The sequence below is a fragment of the Gymnoscopelus microlampas genome (assembly GCF_963454915.1).
Source record: "Gymnoscopelus microlampas genome assembly, chromosome: 24".
Lineage (NCBI taxonomy): Eukaryota > Metazoa > Chordata > Actinopteri > Myctophiformes > Myctophidae > Gymnoscopelus > Gymnoscopelus microlampas.
In genome coordinates, this window is record NC_139961.1 from 22,747,346 (window position 1) to 22,772,059 (window position 24,714).

Sequence of the window (24,714 nt, forward strand, 5' to 3'; positions counted from 1 at the left end):
TATTTGTATTTTTGGATACTCATGACTTTCACTCCAAAAAAATTCAAAGACAAACATTGTACTTTTGACTCCACTTACATGACCACTTAAGCCATATTTCAAATATAGCTAAAATAGCAGATTACGATTTACAATTTAGGCATTTAGCACTTATCTAGAGTGACTTACAATAAGCAAGATCTACAAGATACCCACCTAATTCAAGATGCAATAATAACACAATACATAGAAATGTATACAGTGGTCACCTATTCATATACGCACCGGAGTCTCTGAAAGGTACCCACCATAACCCACCATAACCTTAGGTTGTGAAAGGTTGGGGGTGTGGCTATGCCTTGGGGGTGTGTTTTAAGTTTTTCATTTTAGGTGGACAGTAGGTGGCAGAAGAGAGCAGAGGAAAGCAATTACTCTACTTGCAGTTTATTTCTTAAAAGCAGAAGTCATTAGAGAACTTATGAATGCAGACAATTTATCATTGAATTAATAAAACAAACTTATGTACTAGAGTATTTCCAATTTCCAGTAGTTTTACTTTATTTTATACATAGGCTATTTGAAAATAGCTGATCTACAAGCTCACAATTGTCACAATGCTATTTTGAAACATTTTACACAACAGTGTATTTTCAAACATTTTACAGTGGTGTAAAGTAACAAATTACATTTACTCAAGTACTGTACATAAGTAAAGATTTTAGGTATTTTTACTTTACTAGATTATTTCCAATTTCCAGTACATTTATTTCTACTCCACTATACATCTCAGAGGCAAATATTGTTCTTTTACTCCACTACAATTATTTGAAAACTTTAGTTGTTACTTTGTAGATTTGGATTATTACAAAACATACATTAACCACTTCAGCCTTATATAAACGTTGGCTATTTAAAAATAGCCATGTGATGCGTTGTGAGCCTATAGATCTGCTATTTTCAAAGGATTTTTATATATTTTGATAACCTGTGAAACGGGACATTCTACATGTATTTTTATGTGGTATATGTGGTGGCTTTTACTTTAAGTAAAATATCTGAGTACTTCTTCCACCACTGAAGAACAACAATTAAAGAACAGAGGATAAGCCAGTGTTTTTCTCATTCTTTTTTTTCTCTCTCTCAGTCATAGGAGACAGCTGTTGCGACCAGTGTTGCCAGAGTTTGCGAGAGAAATAAGCAAACAGGTCTATGAAAACAAGCCCAAAAGAGATTGATTATTATAGGCCACATGAGCACATTAAACCTATATGCACCTCAAGTTCTCAAATAAAAAGCAGCCAGCTTCAACCAATATTTACAAGCAACTTTACAGAAAAACAGGTTGCTTATAATAAGCAAACATGGCAACGCTGGTCGCGACCCCTTCCTTTCATTCAGTGAGAGAGGATCATGGTTAACATATGCTAATAGACAGTCAGTGGCTTCAAGCTTGGCCATTGTTGTCACAAAACAAGTTTGGCCACCTTCACACACAGTTAGGTAGGCTACAGTCAGCAGGGAGAGGGGGTTGGGGGAGAATTTAGCTTTTTTTTAAATCATGTTCTCAGTGGTGGAAAAAATGCTCACATTAGCTCAAGCACCCCTCTCTCTCTGTCTTCAGTATTAACTGGGCATCACCTGCCTTTTAAGGTCAACCCTAAATGCTTAAGTAAGAGTCCCTCTTGTGGTTAAAGCTGATGTCCAGTGATTTTGCGGCCCGGGTTTAAATCCCACGCTATGAGCTTGCAAATTCCATGCGGAATGTCCAGTTTTTGTTACCACAATATAAAAATACTCTGTTACAAGTAAAAGGCCTGTGTTAAAAATGTTACTGAGTAAAACTACAAAGTACTGGCATCAAAATATTTTCAAACATTTTACACAACAGTGTATTTTCAAACATTTTACTGTGGTGTAAAGTAACACATTACATTACACAAGTACTGTACATAAGTAAAGATTTTAGGTATTTTTTTTTCTTTACTGGAGTATTTCCCTCTCTCTCTCTCTTTCTCTCTACTTGTTATGCAGAAAGTCCTCTTTCACACGTTATGTCAAAATGTAAAATAGCAGATCTACAAGCTCACAACGTGTAGCTTAGTTCTGCTATTTTTAAATAGACAACTTTATATAAGGTTAATGGTTAATGTATGTTTTGTAATAATAATCAAAATCTACAAAGTAACTAAAGTTTTCAAACACTTGCACATCGTGTGTGTGTGTGTGTGTGTGTGTGTGTGTGTGTGTGTGTGTGTGTGTGTGTGTGTGTGTGTGTGTGTGTGTGTGTGTGTCTGACAGTGTGTGGGCACAGACAGACAGACAGTAGGGGGAGGTAGGTAGCAGGTAGCAAAACCGGTTGTGTTAATGATATACTGTGTAGCCTACACTACAGTATTCCAAATAAGCTGAGGAACTCTGCTATCAGGTTCCCCTCCCCCCTACAGTACCTCTGTTCCCAGCACACCGTGGAACCACACGTTACTGCCGGACCCCCGGCAGTAACTCTGAGGACCCTCTAGGGGTCTCGGACCTCCTGTCGAAGACCCCTGATTTAACTCTCTCTCTCTCTCTCTCTCTCTCTCTCTCTCTCTCTCTCTCTCTCTCTCTCTCTCTCTCTCTCTCTCTCTCTCTCTCTCTCTCTCTCTCTCTCTCTCTCTCTCTCTCTCTCTCTCTCTCTCTCTCTCTCTCTCTCTCTCTCTCTCTCTCTCTCTCTCTCTCTCTCTCTCTCTCTCTCTCGAACCACTGCTCTGATCTCCTCTCCTCTCTCCCCCCCCTTGCACTTTGGCTAATTAATATTGACTGTTGTAAGTGAAAAGGTTAAGAAATGTTCAAAAAGTTTACTGTTTCAGTTTTTGAGAGGCTGCAGCCAGTGTGTGCAGTTCAGATTTATGTTGTTCCTGTAAGGATAATTATTGTTCCAATTCCAAATATGGAATCTGTAGCAGCAAAATACTTAAAAAGATAAAAACTGTTTACTATTGTTCAATTAAATTGGATTCAGTTCTAAAAGGCTAAAAACTGTACACGTCTTTTTTTTTTAGGGGGGGGCACGGGGAAAGTAATATAAAGTAACATGTAATATATTACTCTTGATTCCAAGTAATAAGTTATATAATATTATTACTTTTCAAAGGAGTAATAAGTAATAGGTAACATATTACTCTCCTAAGTAATATAGCCCAACACTGATTATAAAACATATACATTAACCACTTTAGCCCTATATTATACCATGGCCATTAGAAAATAGACGATCTACAAGCTCGTAGATCGGCTACTTTCAAACATTTCAGTACTTTTACTTTTGGTACTTTAAGTATATTTTGATGCCAATACTTTGTACTTTTACTCAAGTAACATTTTGAACACAGGCCTTACTTACTTTTTTAAAATACATTTTGATACCAAGCGCCACCTCGTGGCTGGACGGCCACACTACACTTTCTAATTATTTCAATGGGAGGCGCTAAGAATCCGTGGGCGTCAACTTTGAAAGGTACCTAAAGAAACCTTTGAAAACCTCTGATGTCCAATAGGTGGCCGTTTGAAGATCGTGCATGAATGAACAGGTGACCACTGTAGGCCTGGGCAAAGTATCAATATTATATCGATATTTTGATTATTAGATCTAGTCTCATATATCACCCGCAATTTGTGGCATAAGTGTTGTCTTTTCTTTGTTTTAAAGGCTCCATTACAGTAAAGTGGTTCAAGTCATTCTCTGAACCAAATGTTCTATTTCTAGAACACTTCTATGTTCTACTTATTATATAGGCATTACTAATGATTAGTCGTCAAAGGTGTCATATATCCTAGATGGTTGGATAGGCAGTTGTCCAGAACCGCCGATCCGACCGATATGCCCTATATGGGACCGTCCAACTTCAAACTCGGAGTGCATATCGGCGAGGACCCACCATGAGCAAGCATAGAATGTAGCCCAGCTAGAGCGTAGCTAATTGAGGTGGGCAGAATGATCTATCTATAACTATTTCTCACGCCATTTGATGGAAATCTGTAAAAACATCTCCTCATTAGCACTTGTTTGGTTCGACTGACCTTGAACTTCACTTGCCGTGACCACTGCCTTGCGTCCAACGCTGTGCCGAGTGAATGCTAAACGTTGTTTTTCCTCGCCTGTCAGTATGGTACAGAAATAAGTTGCCGGGTAGGCCCCATCTCCCTGTAATTCACACATAGCCGCCCCTCAAATTAAAGTCGTCCTCTTGTGTGGCTGCATGCTGAGTGCTATATCCACCCCGGCTCACTACCATTTTTATGACACTTCCCAACACATACTTTGGGGCTAAATTAGCTGGAGAAGGGAACCGCTCTCTCAGTTCTAGTGTTTTGGCTTAGCAGCGTGTACACTATATCTTGATATGCAGCAAAATACTGAGTGTTGTACTGATAGTATTCTTTGATGTACAGTAGAGTGTTTGTTCAGTAACAGTCTCTCCAGGTCTTTAGTAAACAGAAAATACATGTTCAGGTCGGGATAACAATTCCATCCAGTCAGTGGGGACAACTCATATTATACAGGATACAAGATAAGGAAACATTAGAATAAATGATACAAGGCATGAGTTCTCTTTCCTGACTGGATCAAATTGGTGTCCCACCTGAAAATGTGTTTTCTGTTTACTAAAGAGCTGGAGAGACAGGGAGACCCTCCTATTACTGAATGATTACTATAAGAATATAGAGCTATAACCTTTTAACAAGCCTCACAAGCTTTCAAGTGTGGCCTTGATCCAGAAAAGGCAGATCTACAAGCTTACAACGTGTTGCGTTGTAAGCTCGTAGATCTGCTATTTTTGGATAAGGTTTTTGCTCAGAATATGAATCCTGGGGTTTAAGTGGTTAATATGGCCGTGATTTGCCTCTGGGGGAGTCCTGTGAGGTTTCCGTGCTCTAATGTGCAGACATGAGGCGATAGCCAACTGTCCAGAGGGAAGGGGAACTATTAAGAAAGACAAGAGACAGTTTAAAGTGGGATTGATTGACTGAGGAGCAGCCAGACACGCCATTAATATCACTCTTGTGGAGAAACGTCTTCGTTTTACAAAACACGAAAAGGGGATGCGTGATTTAAGGCCCATCTGTCACGTCAAAAAAACATTCTGGGCACGGTGAAGGAGACGGTAGATTTGTTTCTCGGGACATAACTAACACAAAGCAGCGGTAGAGTGGTGTGATCCTTGGAGACAAGCCGATGTGAGATGGTCAGTGATTGATGGGTAACAAAATAAACCGTTGTTCTTGTGATGACTACAGTATGTTCCAATGAATGGTAAACAAGTTTCTAGAAATCGCAATGACAACACAATTTGATGCGGAGAACTCCAAATATCAAAAAGAATGTCTGATGCTTTGGATATTATTCTTGAATTGCAAAACACACAAAGGGCACACACGTCCGAGTTAATTTAACTCAGGGAAACTACACAAATGGAACCAATTGAACCCTTACGAGTCGATTCGGTTCCATTTGGACACTTTCAGAGTCAGCCTGTGTACAGAGACTGTAAAACTAGTTGAGAACAGGTTCAGATGTTCTAAGACATGTCCAGAGCCAAACCACCAGGAAACAGCATTCCATTTGGTTGTTTTGACTAGTTAGCGGGAGACAGGACACACAAGGCTGGTGACCTCTTGACCTCTTCATGTTTAACTGCCACCCTAGTGTTAGCTCAAGGTCGGAGGTGAAGAATGGCCGTCATTAGTCTGCAACGCCTCTTAAAGATGTCCAGCTTAAGTGTCAACCGACGGCCGGGGACAGAGGGAAGGAAGAGACGAGGACAAGTGGACGATGCGGAGAAGGGACGGGAATAGTAAAAAAGAAAGAAAGACAGAAAGAAAGAAAGAAAGAAAGACAGAAAGAAAGAAAGGAAGAAGTGTAAAACACGCAAACATGTTCCCAGATAATGGCTCTACTTTGCCCCTGACAGTGGCTGTCAGACAGGAGATGCTGTTACGCTCAAAGAGAAAACACGTGTGTGTGTGTGTGTGTGTGTGTGTGTGTGTGTGTCTATGTGCATGTGTATGTCTACGGGTGTGTGTTTTTGTGTGTGTGTGTGTGTGTGTGTGTGTGTGTGTGTGTGTGTGTGTGTGTGTGTGTGTGTGTGTGTGTGTGTGTGTGTGTGTGTGTGTGTGTGTGTGTGTGTGTCTACGGGTGTGTGTTTGTGTGTGTGTGTGTGTGTGTGTGTGTGTGTGTGTCTACGGGTGTGTGTTTGTGTGTGTGTGTGTGTGTGTGTGTGTGTCTGCGTGTATTCATTGCATTGACCGGTGTGTCCAATGCCACAAATCACTATGAGTCTGGTCATGAAAGGCTCGGGACGAGTCTCGAACAGCAACTCAAATGAACCCTCCCTCCCTTCCCTTCCCCGCGGTTCCCATGGGAGCGACTTTCCCAGGACCGTGGGATGGGAGTACATGCCGAGCATCATGGGAAGGAAAACAGCAGTGGTGGGGAGAAACGTAGGAACACTTGAGATAACTACACGCATATATATATTAAAAAAACATAAATTCCCCTTTTTCTCCAAAATATATCCAAAGACATGGAAACATGTTAGCCAGTCAACCACAGCATATGGCATCAACAGTATACATGTACTGTAAGTACAGTATACATTATGCTAATATAAAACCATACAAAAAAACTGATGGATGTGTTATGGAGGAATCATGTGAAGAAGTACGAAAAGTATCTCCTTGGAGATACACAACACTATAGTTTGGTACATTGAATCTGATTATTACTCATTAGTGGTGGCTGCTAACCACAGCAGATGAACACGTAAACAGCAAAATCCTTGAGTGTTAATAGAACTCTGAAAGGGTAAAAAAGAAAAACGGACCCTAACCAGGATTTTTGGGTTCTGAAGTTTCCCGGGGTCCAGAAAAAACGCTTACCTGACTGCACGCCGGTCGGTGTCTGTCGTTCACAAGTCCTCGCGCTCGCTCTCCTCTCTCTCACTCCCTGCCTGCCTTCTACCACTGCATTCTGTCTGCCTGCGGACCCCACACCCCCCTTCCTCCACACTCCAAATGACCAGCGAGAGAGAGAGAGAGAGAGAGAGCGAGAGACACTCTCCCCCTACGCCCCCCCTTCTCGTTCAAAACAACAGCAGTAATCCCAAACGCGTGCCTGACAGCCCCTTCAGCCGTCCCAGTGAGTGTGTGTGAGCGTGTGTGTAAGTCTGAGTGTGAGTGTGAGCGTGTGTTTGTGTGTGTGTGTGTGTGTGTGTGTGTGTGTGTGTGTGTGTGTGTGTGTGTGTGTGTGTGTGTGTGTGTGTGTGTGTGTGTGTGTGTGTGTGTGTGTGTGTGTGTGTGTGTGTGTGTGTGTGTGTGTGTGTGTGTGTGTGTCAGATGCCTCTGGACGCGAGCAGAACTCACTTTTCTTCTTTTTGTTCCCCCCGTCAAAAGTGCCAAGAAGTTTTCGAAACGCGCTATATAAGGCCAAGATAGCGGCTTGGAGCGCCTCGCGGTGCCCGTACCAAGAGAGAGAGAGAGAGAGAGACAGAGAAAGAGAGAGAGAGAGCTGTCTGGGGGCAGACAGTAACTGTATCTCTCTGTACTCCTCCCTCCAGCTAACCCGCTCTGTCTATTTCCCTCTCCTCCGTCCTTCCCTGTCTCTGTAGCTGTTGACATGCCTGATGGAGATTTAAAACACAGTGTGTGTGTGTGAGAGAGAGGGAGAGAGAGAGAGAGCTACTTAAAGTAGAGAGAGTGAGAAACGGAGAGGAATGGGGAGAGAGAGAGAGCTTTGCCCTCCATCAGACTGACTTGATTTTCATGGTCTGACAAATGCCTTGACTTTAATTTGACAGATTGAACCTATACAGTAAAATCTTGAGTGTTGATTTAACTCTGAAAGTGGACAAATTGGCCTGTGAGGGTCCTGTAAAAGCAACATACAGTATGTGACTGTACACTGCAATAAACACACACATGCGCACACACACACACACACACACACACACACACACACACACACACACACACACACACACACACACACACACACACGCGCGCGCGCGTGTATGCACGCACACATATATTAAAATTCTACCATTCCCCCTGGGAAAGACCACTTGTTATGCACTTTCTTTTCTTTTCTAAAATATGACCAGATATATGTAAATATGAAAATATGTTAACTGTGTCACGCTGTCACTGCGTCCTGTGGTCTTCTCTTTAATCTGCCACAGTGATAATAACAATGTCTCTTCTGTTAAGTCACTGACTGCCGCCCCCCCCCCCCCCCCCAAAAAAAACCCCTCATACTCTTACTAAAATGAAGTTTCTCAAACCTTTTCCAAAACTGTTTTCTTTAACAACTGTCCAAAACTCTTTCTCAAACTGTCGCTCAAAACCGGCTTTCTCAAGACATTTTATTTAAAAAAATCTTTCATATTTAAAATACCTTTTTATTCCCCAGAAACTTTTAAGAAAGCCATGATGAAACTGTGTTTAGAGAAAAGTTTGAGAAGGCCAGGATTTATTTGTCATGGTGTTTGGCCCGGGTCTGCCCCTGGGATCTTGTTTCGTACTGGAGGTGAACCTCACTCTCGACCTCCGGACCAGGGTTATACAGATTGGCTCATCAGTCATCGGCTAGCCCCCACCCCCCACACACCCCCCTTATTAGGCCCCCCGTACGGCCTGTCTGCCAACCAGCGGTGGAGAGTAACTAAGTACATTTACTTAAGTACATTTTTTGAGTAACTGTACTTTAATGTACTTGAGTATTTGATTTTAATGTTATACTCCACTACATTTCAAAGACAAATATTGTACTTTGGACACTGCATTACTGGGAAGGGGGGAAAAAGTACATTATGAATTAACCACTTAAGCCCAAATATAGTGGGAAATAGCTGATCAACAAGCTCACAAAGCGTCGCTCGCTTGTAGATCAGCTATTTTCAATTGTCATTGATATAGTTTTTGTACTTTGTCATGTACTTTGGGCTTGTTTCCATTGTGGCCTGCTGTACTCCTCAAGACGTACAATACATACATGTAGTTGAGTAATTTTTGAGCAGGAATATCTATACTTTCTTAAGTACTGGGGTTGAGTACTTTGTCCACCACTGACCAGGGTTATACAGATCATCGGCTAGCGCCACCCCTCCCGCCCCTTATTAGCCCCCCCCCCCCCCCATGTGTCTGCCGACGCTAGCTACAGTAGCTGTGCTACGGCAACGCCAGTGAAGGGCGTCGCCATGGAGATGCGGCTGTGATGGGCTCTTTGATGTGACGTGTTTGCGCCAGGGAAACAGAGTTACCTCTGTGAGGGCTGCTGAGGTATGTTGGGGTCTTGGCTTGGACTCCTGGGTGTGCGTGTGTGCGTGTGTGTGTGTGTGTGTGTGTGTGTGTGTGTACACTAGTATTACTAGACCTGTGAGGGCCAAATGTCCCCACAAGTATATAGCAGAATATTAGAAAGGGACATTGTTAGGACAAATTTCCTGGTCCTCAAAACATTTTACAATTGAGAAAAGTGTCAGGTTGTGGTTAAGATTATGACTAGACATGTAGAGAGAAAGTAGAGAAATAGCAAACATCAAATCAAAAATGTTGATTTCCTGCACGTATAGTAACACAAATGTATTTGTATTAAGTAATACAGAGTTACCTCTGTGAGGGCTGCTGAGGTAGTATGTTGGGGTCTTGGCCTGGACACTGAGTGTGTGTATGTGTGTGTGTGTGTGTGTGTGTGTGTGTGTGTGTGTGTGTGTGTGTGTGTGTGTGTGTGTGTGTGTGTGTGTGTGTGTGTGTGTGTGTGTGTCTATCCTATCACATTCTTCTTTTCCCCCTTGTTCACCCTTTTTTTATAGCAAGTGGATGTGCGATCACCTTCTTTAATCAGGGAGTCTGTATTTTTCAAAATATCTGTTTTTAAAAATACGCATGTACGTGTCGACGAGTTTGACTGCACTCACAGTCCCTTTGTCTAGAACAGAGGTCACTAATTACAGGCCAGAGGCTCATTTCAATAATGAGGACTTGTCTTCAAGGTGTCCTCGTTAGTGAAATCACCAAAAGTGCCGCCCACCCCTATGAGCCTGGCTCATCTTGTCAACCTAAGCTAAGGATTGAATGTCGGACTATTGGGACAAATAAAGCTAACCATAACCTCACACTAACCTAACATTTGTCATGCTTTGGGGTCAAAAGTAGACACCCTCGGTGAACCGGAGATCTAGGGAACACTGCGTGTGTTTAGCGTAGGTTCGTGTCTGACCACTTTCTCTCCAAATCTCTTTCATTCTACCGTTCTTGACCTCTCGTCTCCACTGTCGTCCTGTCGCTGGCTCTAACATTTTAGAATGAACCTGCTGCCTACTGCATAGCACCACCACTATGTGTTTTCAGCCTTGCATAACTTCCTCTCTTTGAAAACTAAAGGACATAAAACAGGGCCAAATTATGAAAAGAACTGGAAATAGGTTGCGATCTTAAATATTCACATTGAGACAAGTACAGTGAAAGCTCATGTGCTGGCATACTGTAGAACAGTGGCTCTCATACTTTTTCATGTCAAGGACCCCTGCATTGATATGTATCTCACCGTGGACCCCCATTTTAAAAGGTTTTGTAGACATAAGAGAAGATTTGTATTGTGAAACATTTCTGCCCACATTGAGAACTACTGCCGAGCAACCTAAGAGTACTGTAACTAACATGAAAGTGAAATATTCTTCTGTATTCTATATAGTATTTTTCTCAAGGGTTTTAATCACTCTCTCCAAAATCATCTGTTTATGCTGTACATTTCTGTCTCTAGTTCTGACACTCTGAGGCCCCAGATCAGATCTGCAGCACCACAGGCCTGTCTGCACTACAGCCAATGCATACAAATTAGAGGTGGTGAAAAGGGGCCGTCCCTCCTTTAAAAAATATTAGAGCGCTCTGACATGACACCTCGTAAACTATATGTCGCTTGGCTTAATTAAAGGCCTCAGTCCCCTCTTCAGGCATGCCCATGTTAGGATGTGGATTAAATTAAAAATCTTTAGGATGCTAGGATTAACAGCCAGACCTCAAAACCCTTGACCTCAAAATAGTCAAGCTGCAATGCACTGTGTGTGTGTGTGTGTGTGTGTGTGTGTGTGTGTGTGTGTGTGTGTGTGTGTGTGTGTGTGTGTGTGTGTGTGTGTGTGTGTGTGTGTGTGTGTGTGTGTGTGTGTGTGTGTGTGTGTGTGTGTGTGTGTGTGTGTGTGTGTGGGTCTGTGTGTGTGTGTGTGTGTGTGTGTGTGTCTGTGTGTGTGTGTCTGTGTGTCTGTCTGTCTGTGTGTGGGGGGGGTAACTTAGCTATATATGCAGTGGTCAGGCTCAGCCAGCTTTGGAATGTGCGTTAATGAACTGAAAAGCTAAACAAGCTCCGGCATACTGACAATTTACAAGTGTACATCAACAATTTAGTCATTTATCCAGACCGATTTACGACGAGTACAACAACATAACAAGCTCCAGATCGTATACCCATCAACACACACCAAACTAGAAAACCCCATATAGACACATAAGACTATGTTAAATGATGGCGTTCCTGTGACCCTACATGGCGTTCCTGGTGACCATCGACGTGATCCAGAACATTCGAATTTGAAGTGATGCAGGTAGAACTCATGGCAGATAGAGATAAATAGATAAATAGATAAGAGGTTGAAAGCATGTGACTGGATTGTCCAGCATTGGAACGAAGGCACAGTTTCCATGCGCAGAGATTAATTATTATTATTTATTTATTTATTTGAATAAAGTAGTCTTGTACTACAGAGACAAAATTTATGCCAAATTTATAGTCCGTCGACGGTGTTGCGCGTCAAATTTAGAAGACCTTCAAGTTGTGTCTACTTGTAGGGCTGCTATTTAGCGACACCGTTGTTCAACAAAGTATGAATGGGGCTTAACATGTCACCACAACCCAACCGACTCACTCACTCACTACAGCTAAATCATTCTATAACGCTAATCTATCAATCTATGTGCACAGCATACATTTTACATTTTGACTTTCCCCTCCTCTCTGTTATTTCATTCCTGAACTGCGACCATAAGTCATTTCCTCGCCGTCCTGTTATAGAGGCCTCTGGTCACAGTCCAAGACCTATCAGCGTCTACGACCACGGGAAGTGAAACAGCCTGATTACCCAGAACACTTTGTTCAGCTCCAGCTGACAACAGTGGTAAGTAAACAAGCCGTGAGAGTTTCACGCTCTATCAAAAACTAATGCATGCTGTGCATGGGGTGCGTGCTGTGTCGTGCAACTATAAGTATATGTTTCCAAAATATCAGTAGTGATAATTGTGAACATATATATTGGCTATTTTCATTATACTAGTGGTGTGCAGATTTCATTTACATGTTGAACTTTTGATCCAGCACTAGTAGGTCTAGGGATATGCGTGTCTTCTGTCTTTATAGTATAACATGGGTTAGTCAAATCACATAATCTGATTGGTTGATAGGTATAATAACAATATACCCTGACTATGAAGTCTGCCTTTGTAGTTATATGCTAAAAGAACAATGGTGGCTTGTCTGGAACCAACACAGTCCAACAAAAACAGTTTCAGATGATAACATTTAGGCAAGGAATAGGCCATGCAGTTGCCCAATATTGATTCATTTCACATTTACAACGGCTAGCTTAAAAGATTGTTGACAATATTCGGGAGCACTTCCATGCAGTTATAGGGGATAGCAACCGCCTTGTTTGTGAAGGCAGACGGGGAATATTTTCTTTTTGAAATTATTCTTGTAATGAAATGTATATTAAAAAAAATGGTTTTAATATGAATACGTCTATGATGTTCATGTTGCCATATTTGGAAACCGTTTTATAAAAGCAATAAAACACTTGAGGTCATGCTTAATGTGGTTATTGGCACGGCTGTGCGGGGCGACAGTGCCTGTGCCACAGGCACGGCCGTGCCAATAACCACGCTAAAGAGCTGCCTCTCCTGTGTTATTGCTTAATTAAATCACAAGTCTCAGAGGTCATCCAACATGGTCCAGCTATGTTCAAATCAGTTCAAAAGAAACTCCCCAAAAAGTCAAGTACAAGTACAGTACAGTACAAGACTGTGTTCCTTTCAGGCCTAGCCTGCTATTGGATTACCTCTGGACCTCTGGACCTCTGTCCCCTGTAAACATGGCAAAAAGTCTTCGTGGACCTTTTGTTCAGGTCCAATGTTGTTTGCCGTTCACGCCTGCTTGGTTGATGGCGATTGGTGATTGGTTAAAATCAGTCTGCATGTCCATTGGTAATAGTTGCTATGGAGAATGGCATAGGACTGGTAGCTGTCTAGAAGAGTGTGTGTGCGCGCGCGTGCGTGCGTGCGTGCGTGCGTACGTGTGTGCGCGCGCGTGTGTGTGTGTGTGTCTGTCTCCGCGGCTAGCAAACCACTGGAACAATCAACACCAGATTTCTTGTGTACGCTGCCAGCAGCCCATGGAAGTAAATCTCCGATTATTTCTCACATTTCGTGAATCCATATTTCAGATCCACCGTCCCGCCATTACATCCCTCTATAATTTGGGGCAAGAGTGATGTCATCCTTATGACATCATCAACATGATGTCAGAGATACTGTACGGGGAAACCCAGGCCATTGTTAGATTGTTAGATCGACATGAACAGCAAATGTTATGAAATGTATTTCATGCTTGTTGAAAGAGATAAGCCTATGACACATGTTAAGTTGTTTTGTAGCCAAAATAGTTTCTTCCCGAGTGGTGACATACCCGAAAAACAACAGTAGGACATGATTGATGCACTCTGGTGACATGGTGTCTGTCGTTCAACACAAAAATGCAAAGAATCACATGTATAGTACTGTTGTTCATTATTGACGGTGCTTCTGTCTGTCTGTCTGTCTGTCTGTCTGTCTACAGTGAAATGTTTCTTCCAGCCTGCATCTATCCTGCATTGTTCATCCGTGGTTTTCCAAATAATTCCTCATTGGTGGAGGAAATAGTGCATCTGGACCACTGGTGGCATGCTGAATCTGCTGCATGTGCAGCAGCTACATCTGTACTAGCCCTCTTACATATCAACGATCGACACAAAGAACATTCGAATAGATTTTTGATGACCCACTAAGCCCTGGATTACACTTTGTTGTACAATGGTGGTGTGCAAAATCAGTGAAATGGCTTCTCTACAAGCTCTAGATCTGCTAATTTCACAATTTCTAAAAAGTATAGTTCATTAATCGTAATCGAGGCAAAAGTTTGAAATAATCGTGATATTGATTTCAAGCCATATCGCCAAGCCCTCATCTGTATAGGGACAGCATGGACTAATACATTAGAAAGTCAAACTCATAAGCCACTGGACTGGTTCTCAGTGTGTCTGTGTGTGTGTGTGTGTGTGTGTGTGTGTGTGTGTGTGTGTGTGTGTGTGTGTGTGTGTGTGTGTGTGTGTGTGTGTGTGTGTGTGTGTGTGTGTGTGTCCGCAGATCCCCAGGAGGCCTTGTGGAGACTCCAGTGGGTCAGCTAAATATTTGATAGCTAAGAACCAAACTGACCCTTACAGGACATGTCTGTAACTCTGAGAGTGTACAAATGTAATCAAATGGACCCAACTTGGTGGGATAGACCCCTAAGGGGAACTTAAGGTCAAATGGACCTTAAGTCCATACTTATTTATTTTTGGCATAGTGACATCTACTGTTCAGCTCATGGCATTGTGGCCTGTTGAATGGGCAGAGTTCACGTGACGCTAATCAGAGGAACAGTTAACAGTGAAAAACATCACCACTCACTGCCAAAGGGAAGAAGAGCGTTGCAGAGTCACTGCCACAGATACAGACGTCAACTAAAGACGAAGAACGTCGGTCAATCACTTCACGGCGGTGAGCATGGGACACATGCGTTCCAGTGAACACGTAGAGGGGCGCGGCTTCCGAAGGCCTGTCGTCCATCTTCGAGTGGCTCACGAAGCGCAACACCCTGCCTGCCTGCAAGACCAAGCAAGCACACCTCTAGTGGGGCTGGGCAGTGGTGGAAAGTAGCTATGTACATTTACTTAAGTACTGTACTGTACTTAAGTACAATTTTGAGGTATTTGTACTTTATAGTGTATTGAAAATTTCCAATTTCCAATACTTTTACTTCTACTCCACTACATCTCGGATCCAAATATTGTACTTTTACTACATTTATTTGAAAACTTTAGTTACTTTTTTAGATTTTGATTATTATTACAAAACATACTGTACACTAACCACTTCAGCTCTGCATACATTTCGGCCATTTGAAAATAGACGATCTACAAGCCCTTGTGAGCTTGTAGATCTGCTATTTTCAAAAGATTTTTATACATTTGAAAACTTGAAATGGGACATTCTGCATAATGAGTTATTTTACTTTTGGTACTTTAAGTAAATTTTGATGCCAATACTTTTGTACTTTTACTCAAGTGAAATGAATTCCGGACTTTTACTTGTAACAGAGTATTTCTATATTGCAGTATTGATACTTTTACTTAAGTCAAATGTTTTAGTACTTTTTCCAATCCACGATTGTTTCAAACTTTTGCCTTGATTACGATTCAATAATGAACGATCATAAAAAAAAGAAAACAGTGAAAATAGCAGATATACAAGCTCACAACGTGACACGTTGATATACAATATACTGTAAGAAATACAAAATTATATATTTAAAAAAAAACTGCTCCTTGATTAATCAATTACCCGACATGAGCAAGATTAAGTTGGTTAATTACTCTAAATATCAGTTTAGATATATTTTAGATTAATTGCCCAGCCCTAGCATCTGGTGTGACGTCACACACTTGGACTTCGCCTTTACAAACGTCAAGGTGAAGAACAGTGTTGTGTCTCTTTTGGTTCTCAAGAATTCTACAGTTCATAATAAACTTCAGTGTGCAATAAGTCAGAATACCCTTGGGATACCATACCATTGTCGTTTTCTTTGAGAAAAATAAAACATTTGTGTGAGGAATATTTTGCCTATTGCATGGTTATTTTGGGGGAAAATTCTTGTGTGACAATTATTTAGCTATAGAAACTGTGGATAAGAGTTTGGATACGTTTTAATAAGAGTTTAATAACAGTGCAATTGGTGCTTATACAATTTGATTTCATTGCTCTAACCTTTATACGGTAGGCAGATTTCAATGTGATTAGCTTGACTAGCTTGTCCTATTTACTTTTTTGTAAAACTACTGTAACCTAAGAGGAAAATGGAAGAAGGCGTGTGCTTCAGAGTAAAGCAATCTATAGAAAGACAAAAAAAAAAGTAAAGCGCTTAAGAAATGTAGGCACAGATGTATTATTATTATTTACATTATTATATTAGTATATATTCATGGACACTTAATATAACAGCAAGATTGCTGTCTGTGTTTATCATTTCCTTGTTTATAATAGAGAATGTAAAATATGTCAATTTATTTCAGTTTTTCACTGTGTCTAGCATGGGTGGAGAAAATAAAACCCTTGTGAAACAGCAGATGGAGTGTGGTTATTCTGCCTCAGCAAAAAAACATTTAGGAGCAGTTAACAATTATTTGGTTCTGTTTGTAACAGAACACTCTCAGTTAAATTGGGGTCCAAGAGATATAAGAAAATTGTATCAAATGGGGGTCCAAAACTGAGTCCTTGAAATCAAAAAGGTTGCGATCCCTGTCATAAACATTTACAAATGTTTTTTTTTGTTTTTTTTGTGGGGCGTGGTACATTTGAACCTGGTATCATGCGCAAGTGTCGATTTTTTTTCTATTGAGCTAATAGAGCCTGCCTGCTTGCTCAGGGGATACATTGAATCTTGACCATCAGGTCAAAATTCGTGTCAGATCCTGTGTCTAGGTGAGACATGACCTTTGACACGATCTAAATGTTTCAATAGAAGAGCAGTGAGACAAATTACAACCACTCCAATTGTATAAGTTATATTGTATTAACATACCATGCAGATTGGACAAAATTACATTTTATTAATTTTAAAAAAGTTACATAGTGCAGCTTTAATACGAGAGATGTTGCAACTCAATATCTCTCTCCCCGTGTGACTCCCTCCCCCGCTCTGAATTTCTCTCTCCGTTGATGTCGGGAGGAAAAACCTTGTACAGTACGTCCCAAAGTTTTACTTTTCAGGAAATGTTCAAAAGAACCTGAGTTACAGTGCATCCAATATTTCATTAATAATATATAGAATTGAATAGAATATAGTTATTATCTAGTCACAAGCTCTTGTTAATACTTTTCATTGGTTCAATATTTAAAAAACCCACTGACGCACTTAACCACTTTTACTTCAATGTTTGTTTGTTTTTTAAATAGTAAAAATAGCCGATGTACAACATTGCAAAAACTGTGAGTTTGTAGATTGACTATTTTTGCAATTTGCACACTCTTGTATGACAAAGTAGGGCATTGACTTATACAAAAAATATATATAAACAGTTTTAATACAGAGATACAAGGTTTCAGCCCGACAGCAACGGCTTGCTGTTCCTGTGTTCTTTAACCCTAACCCTCTCTCCCCCATTCCTCTCCTCTCCTCTCTCGCTATACCTTCCTTGCCAAACCCTCGTCTGCCTCTTCCAGCCCACCAGCCCGTCGAACAGCGCTAACCGCAGCGAGCGAGTGAGCGAGCGGCATTCCAGGAAACCCTTTTTTTTCTTTCTTTTTTTTTTCACAGACATGACGGGGATAAATCACCCGGGATAATAAGAGTGCTCATTTCCATGGAGCGCGAGATGAGAGCGAAGTGGGAACGAGAGATATCACAGGCACGGACGGACGCCATTGCCGGGTTAACGCAGGCGCGCAGCGCGCTCGCACACACCCCTGCACACTCGCATGTTACAATACATACATGGACAAAGTATATACTATGTATATGGTATATCAAGTATACTGTATACTAAAGTACATACTCACTCCAGTATTCAAAAGTATAATTAATGAAGTACACTTTCAGATCTTTTCGGAAATTTTCAGAAATTAAAAAAAATAGTGAAAATAGCAGATCTACAAGCTCACATCGCATCCAGCACGACGCATTGTGAGCTTGTAGATCGGCTATTTTAACTATATTTGAATTAGGGCTTAAAGCCTCACTATGTTACTTTTTTTTAATGAATAAAATGTCATTTTGTCCAATCTGTATGGTAGAGTATGTTAATATACTATAACTTTAACACTATAAGTGAAAACAGCCAATCTACAAGCTCACAAAGTGTGGATCAGCTTTTTTCCGCACATTTTTATGTGACACTGTCGTAAGACAAAGAATAAAATAGGGCTTAAGTGGTTAATCAGATTAATCTAACTGTGGCCCGTGGTCTGTGGCCTAATGCATACCAGTTTGATGTCAAAGTCACCAAAGTCTCTCATGCCGTTTGCCGTGGGACAAGAAGACAGCCCCCCTCCACACACAACCCCCCCTCTCAACCTCCAGCCACCGCCGTCACCCTCCGACAGAAATGACCGTGAAGTTTGAGGCTAGCTGGTTTGTCCTCAAGGGCTCCAATAACAGGAGATCTGCAGAGAGCTGGTTGCGGTCAAGTCCAAATGAAAACAGGGGGACATGGGGCTGGTGGGTGGGTGGGCACTGGGCGGGCGGGCAGGCAGGGAGAGTGAACCATTAACCACTCTCCACCAAGGAAAGGTATTAAAATGTTTCTCTCTGGGATCTTTGCGAACAGACATTTTTCAGACACTTTTTTGGTTCAATTTAACGCGCAAGATCAGAATCCATGCTGTTGCGGATTTTCCAAATGTTTGGGGTCTGAAAAAGAGCACATTGGAGACTTGGATTCCATCTGCTCCTGCCAGTCCTTTATCATTTAACACAGGGTTGGATTTGCTGATGAGGATACTGTACATGCCTCTGCTTTTGATATGCCCCCCTCTGGTCATTCATTTTGTATGGCCGGTGGGGACACGATTTGTCCCTACTTCTGGCCAGACTGAATTACACACATGCATTTTCTTTAGGGAAATGTAGACTGTCTGATGTGTTTGATATTTACGGTTGCTATTATCACAATTTGACAATTTATTTAAAATAAATGACCACATTAAACCTAGCATCCCTGGTATGGGCAGAAAATGGAGGTGGAGGAAATATGAACAAAAAATACCTAATTTTTTGGGTTAAATGTGAACGCTATGGGGTGGCAATGAGCTCTATGCACAGTAGCCATATTGGAAAGACATTGGGACTCTTCCTTACTTCCTTCACAGGTGTTACCAATGGTACTAATGAAGGCTCTGTTCCGTTTAGTGTAGCACAGTGGTTCTCAAAACTTAATTTCAAGGACCTCCATAACTCTGAGTGTACACATGGAACCAAATGGACCCTTACGGGTCCATTTGTACACTCTCAGAGTTACACACCCGTAAGGGGCCATTTGGAACCCCCTCAAGGAACCCTGAGAGTGTTTCCAGTGAGCCAACATGCACAATATCAGCACCCTGACTCTGTTTGACCAGAATGGAACAGAGCCTTCATTAGTATCATTGGGTAACACCTGTGAAGGAAGTAAGATTTCTTTCCAATATGGCTGCTGTGCATAGAGCCTATTGCCGTAGCCTGGAACCCCAAATGACGCCCCTTGCATTTGTACACTCTCTCCGAGTTGAACTACTGAGGATTGTACAGTGCAGAACTCACTCCATAACATGAAATCAGCGCACTGCAGTTCAGCCGGTCTTCCAAGGGGAAGCTCACAGCTCTACAGTCTGCGCTGCATTTCATGACAAATTTACAGTTCAAGGTCAGCGTAGAGTCAACGAAGGAAAGCAATGGTTGTCTGCCTAAGTCCACACGGGTGTTTGCACAAAGACTTTGCTTTTCCACCATTTTATGGCCTGAAACAACGAGCGTGCCAGCCCCACATTGGGGTGTGTTTGTTTTCGTCGGGGGTCATTTCGCCGGACGGAGCTGACGCGGCCCGAATTAAACCAAGTTTACAATTACGGCATTAGCAAAGTCTGGCCTAATTTATGCTCCCTCGTACAACGGGGTGTCGCGCACTGAAAAGAGCCGATATACAAGCTCACAATACTTCGTATTCCGCAATATGTTGTGAGCTTGTATATCGGCTATTTTCGGCATTAAACACCATCATAAAACAGGAAGTCATCGGGAAGTCATTCTAGAAGTGTAATTGTTGACAGAGTTGGCCAAATTCTACACAAATACTGCACTTTCAAAGCTTTAGCTGATGGGAACCAATGTGATGCTGTACCACTGGTTCGCTTAAGTAGCCATTCTGCCATTTTCAACATACAGTAATCTTTTCCCTGTATCTCAACTCTTTGTTTATTACTTGTCTATTTAGTTTAGCACACGTGTGTGCGCGCACACACACACACACACACACACACACACACACACACACACACACACACACACACACACACACACACACACACACACACACACACACACACACACACACACACACACACACACACAGTCGTCCAATACCCCCTCCAAATAATTCCTGGCCAGTGTCTGTCACCGCCAATATGAATGAGGCCAGTCCTCTGGGTAACTTCTTTAAGTGTCGCCACAAACGTCTCTGTCTGGTTTGGGAGATTTTCTACTTGGCACATTCTGCACGGGATGTTTTATGAACACAAAGCTTTTGTTCCTATAGTAATGTTTTGGTAAAATGAAAAACGCTAGGGATGTTTTGGGAGAAAGGGTAGAGGGTAACTGGGGGGAAACCACACTAGAATAAGAGTAGAGGGGGTTTAGGGGAGGAGAAGAGAAGAGAAGAGAAGAGAAGAGAAGAGAAGAGAAGAGAAGAGAAGAGAAGAGAAGATGTATGAGAGGAGAGAAGAGGAGGGGAGGGAAAAGAGGAGAGGATAGGAGTCGGTAAAGAAAACATGAGAAGAGAGCAGAAGAGAGGAGAAGAGAGGAGAGGAGCGGAGGAGAAAAGGAGAGACGAGATCTTTCATTATTACATGCATCACTTCCTCCCAACAATCCCAAATAAAAGCTCTAATAATAACGTCATTACGTTTTTCCACCCCACCCTTTTCCCCTCATCTCTTCTCTTCCTCTTTCATCCTTTCATCCCTTCTTCCTTCCTTTATCACTTTATCACTACAAGCGCTCTTCCTCTCCCAGCCTGCTTGCACCAACACACAACCAGCACCACTCTGTTAACATCTGGAGTGTCACTTTAACCATGAGAGTGTAAAGAAAAGAACCTGTAACACTCCAGATGTCTGTGAATATGAGCCGCAAATGAGGTGATAATCTGTGTGTGTGTGTGTGTGTGTGTGTGTGTGTGTGTGTGTGTGTGTGTGTGTGTGTGTGTGTGTGTGTGTGTTATAAATAATAAAATCTTGAATGTCTTACCTTCACTTCACATTTCTTATGGCAGCCCAGCTTGCATACTAAAAACAAGAGAAGGACAATGTTACACCACTGTTATAACACAAAAATACTGTATTATTTTTTACAATACATGACAGAAGATATTCTAATGTTATTGATTGATGATTGATTGATTGATGATTGATTGATTGACTGAAATGTTATATCTGTCAAAAGGATACAACACAAAAAGCTTGATAGCGTATTTCCATTGTGGCCCTTTCATAGTGAGTTTTATAAAGATAATAATAATAAAGAAATACAATTCATACTATTTCCAATGTACATTACAACTAAAATGGCAAAAAAAAAAAACACAGAGTATTATATAGTAGTAGTATATATTCACATAGTACAAAACACAACGGGCTAGGTCAATCCATCACAGTAAAATTCATCTTGAAACAGTGTCCTGAGACCCAGTCCTCTCAGTCTCATCATGAATTGATTGTGATTTTATTATTAGTGGTGTCTCTTTTTAGTATTTTAGTTTTGTAGTTTTAGCTTCTTTAAATGGAGTAGTTTTTAGATCATACAGCCAGTGGAACGAAATTCAGTTCATTTATGCATTTCATGTATATGTTGAATGACAATAAAAACGATATATCTATCTATCTACAGTATCTATCCTTTTCTACAGCCTTCCTTTCATCCTCGCTGATGCTCTATTTATGTATTCTGTGTTGCTTTTAGGGTTTAAAAGGTACCATTTTGTGTGTTATGTTGTGTGTTTACCATTCTCATTCTTTTATTTTCCCATCATGTGGCTTTATACCCTTCATGGATGGATGAATGAATGAATGAATGAAAAATAAAATAATAAATACAATTCGGTATGCAACTTGCAAGTCATTTATTCCAGAAGGAATACATTTGCAGAACATTAATCTGGTAAAAAATAAAAAGTCAACTATTTCTGCTGTACAGACCTAATTATCAGAAGTTCAAGTTCATCTCTGCTTTATGAGGACTGCAGTAGCTCAGCCTCACTATCCTATAGGACTGAGATGAAATGACACTGCCCCCTAGTGGTTCTATGACACAAACATGAAAATCTTAATGACTGAGTCCTGAGTTGTTGTTGTTGTTGTTGTTGTTGTTTTTTAAATAGTAAAGCATTGGCCTGGATTTTTGGAAGAATTTTTAGAGAATAAAGTATATAAATGGTATGCATATTTCATAACCTCATTTGACAGTGACAGAGAGAGAGAGAGAGAGAGAGAGAGAGAGAGAGAGAGAGAGAGAGAGAGAGAGAGAGAGACACGCTGAGGGAGGGATCATTTGGTGACATCCCCCACCCCACCATTTGATTGTATATGACTGAGTATTTAACTTTTTTGATTTTAATAGTAAAGCATTGGCCTATTTGAGCAAGTTGTAAACAGTGACATGAATGTTTTGCATAACTTTTGAAATAACGTATGAGTAAAATCTGGAGATTGAGAGTTTAGTTTAGACGAGTTTAATGTTTTTAGACAGCGATAGAGATAGAGGGGAGAGAGAGTAGAGAGTAGAGAGAGAGAGAGAGAAAGAGAGAGAGATCAAATGGTGACACACCCCACCCCACCCAGACTAAAAATGTCTGGTGGGGGGGGTCATTGACATGTTGATGTTTGATCCAGTAGGACCCTTGACCCCCCAACACCTGCTGCCTCACCGCCAGCCCAGGTGGTCTCCAGGTGGTGTGTGTGTGTGTGTGTGTGTGTGTGTGTGTGTGTGTGTGTGTGTGTGTGTGTGTGTGTGTGTGTGTGTGTGTGTGTGTGTGTGTGTGTGTGTGTGTGTGTGTGTGTGTGTGTGTGTGTGTGTGTGTGTGTGTGTGTCTCACGTGTGCAGAGAACAACAAGGAGCGGCCAGGGCAAGGGGGGGCGAGAAGGTGCGAGCGAGGGGGTTGGGAGACTACGGTTGGAGTTTTGGGTGGTCTGGAGCACACATAGGTGTGTGTGTGTGTGTGTGTGTGTGTGTGTGTGTGTGTGTGTGTGTGTGTGTGTGTGCACCATATCGAGCACCTTTTATCCTCTGGCCAAAGGCCCTTCCATCAACACTCAGCAATTCTGACGTACAAATAACGACAAAGTAACGTCTCAGAGTTAAAGGTAGGGTAAGTGATTTGCTTTGGTTAAAATAAGTGTTAAATAGCTCTATATTCTGATAGTACTCATTGCTATAGAGTGTTTGTTCAGTATTAGGAGTCTCCTTGTCTCTCCACCTCTTTATTAAACAGAAAATGCATTTTCGTTTCAGTTTCAGTTTCATTTCCAATTGTATCCAACCAGGGCAGAGAACTCAATCAGGATACATATTAAACAAGTGAAATTGGAAGTGATGACACTAAGAAATGAGCAGACAAAATTGGAACTGGAACACTATACAAATTAAGCTTAAAATGGGTACTTTCTCCTGATTGGCTGAGATTTTGACACCTACCGAAAAATGTATTTTCTGTTTATTAAAGAGCTGGAGAGACGGGGAGACTCCTGTTACTGAACAAACACTCTATAGCAATGATTACTATCAGAATATAGTATTTTAACCTTTTAACAAAATACTTTTTGTTTTAATTAACAAATATCACTTACCCTACCTTTAAAGCTGCAGTAAGTGATTTTGTTTTGCTAAAATAAGTAGTAAATAGCTCTATATTCTGATAGTAATCATTACAGTAGACTAGAGTGTTTGTTCAGTAAACGGTGTCTCTCCAGCTCTTTAGTAAACAGAACATTTATTTTCAGGTCAGGATTTTATCCAATCAGGAGAGAGAACCCATACCGGATACAGGATAAAGAAGTGAAATTTGAAGTGATGACACAATGAAATGAGCAGACAAATTTGGAACTGGAACTCTATGAAATTGAAGCTGGTAAATGGGTAGGCTACTCCCCTTGTGTTAGGATGAAATTGGCACCCCACCTGAACATTTATTTTCTGTTTATTAAAGAGCTGGAGACATGGGGAGACCCCTTACTGAATAAACAATCTAGCAATGATTACTATTTGAATAAAGAGCCTTAACTTTTGAACAAAAAACAACACATTTGTCAATGGCACACAGTAAGTGAGTGTTAATTAAACTCAAAGGGCGCAAAATTGGCCCCCGGTTAACACTGAGGATTTTAATGTGTATATAAAATCACCAGTGTGTTGGCGCAGCGCTCAGAGAGTCTGCAATTCAAAGACGAGCAATTTCGCAACAGAGAACTGTGTATTATTGTGCGTAATGGACATTTGCATAAAGGATAAACAAACATGCGAGGCAGGAAACAATTGCCTCCTCTCTCTCTCACTTCCTTTCCTTGCTTCCTTTTCTTGCCTCTATCCCTGAATACCCCGATCCCACCTTCCCTCCC

At 41.3% G+C, this 24,714-nt stretch overlaps 1 protein-coding gene across 2 annotated transcripts in view; it reads right to left on the minus strand.

Moving 5' to 3' along the window:
- LOC311040927 (tensin-1-like) overlaps window positions 1-24,714 on the minus strand; it is a 135,358-nt gene that overhangs the window by 85,676 nt on the left and 24,968 nt on the right. For both annotated transcript variants that reach the window (XM_084051352.1, XM_084051351.1), the window contains exon 3: window positions 21,353-21,390. In XM_084051352.1, coding sequence (XP_083907478.1) covers window positions 21,353-21,390 — 38 coding nt within the window. The remainder of the gene's footprint in view (window positions 1-21,352; window positions 21,391-24,714) is intronic.